General features: G+C 53.3%; 1 protein-coding gene across 3 annotated transcripts in view; it reads left to right on the top strand.

The window, feature by feature from the left end:
* Positions 1-362: 362 nt before the first annotated feature.
* TANC1 (tetratricopeptide repeat, ankyrin repeat and coiled-coil containing 1) overlaps positions 363-612 on the top strand; it is a 106046-nt gene continuing 105796 nt past the window's right edge. For all 3 annotated transcript variants that reach the window (XM_085304310.1, XM_085304314.1, XM_085304309.1), the window contains exon 1: positions 363-445. In XM_085304310.1, the coding sequence (XP_085160436.1) occupies positions 418-445 (28 nt within the window). In that variant the 5' untranslated portion in view covers positions 363-417. The remainder of the gene's footprint in view (positions 446-612) is intronic.

The following is a 612-nucleotide window of genomic DNA, read 5'->3' as shown; positions in this document are numbered from 1 at the left end:
AAACGCCTGCCAAGTGTGTGTTTTGAATTTCGCTGCCTTAAATGCGTTTCGTGGCTCAGTCTAACAAGTAGATCAGATCAGGCTAAGCAATAKTTTGCAATGTCAAATCGGTATCACTGATATTTCACCTACCTTTGTCCTTTGCAGATCTTATCAGCAATGATACGTTTTCAGATCAGTGATACAAAGGAGGAGGATTATTCCAGGTGTGATCGCAGTGCTGTGAAGTGGCGTGAGTGACCCCAGGCTGCTGGGTGCTTGCGGTCCCCCAGTGCGGGGCCTGGCTGGGGCTCAGCTGCGCAGCCCTGCTGCAGGGCAGAAACCCCGCGGCCAGGAGCTGCGGGTGCCGCGGGGCTGGCCTGCTTGAGACCACTCGCAAACTGTCAAAAAACAGGAGSAAAGGATTACAGGAGGGATATGCAAAAAGTTTTGAATAGCAATACTGGTAAGTGTGACTTAAGCCCTGATTTGGAGAACTGATTATAGGGCAGGCTTGAATGTTTTTCTAAACGTGATACATTTTTGCATCGCGTCTAAGAAATGCTGTCGGGGTGGAGTGCGGGCCCGGCCGTCGGGCAGCCCGCCGCGCCGCCCAGCCGTGCTCCGCGCCCG

Source organism: Rhea americana, unplaced genomic scaffold (assembly GCF_003343005.1).
Source record: "Rhea americana isolate MKP2758 unplaced genomic scaffold, rheAme1 scaffold_206, whole genome shotgun sequence".
NCBI classification, from domain to species: Eukaryota; Metazoa; Chordata; class Aves; order Rheiformes; family Rheidae; genus Rhea; species Rhea americana.
This window is presented reverse-complemented; position numbering and strand designations above follow the sequence as displayed.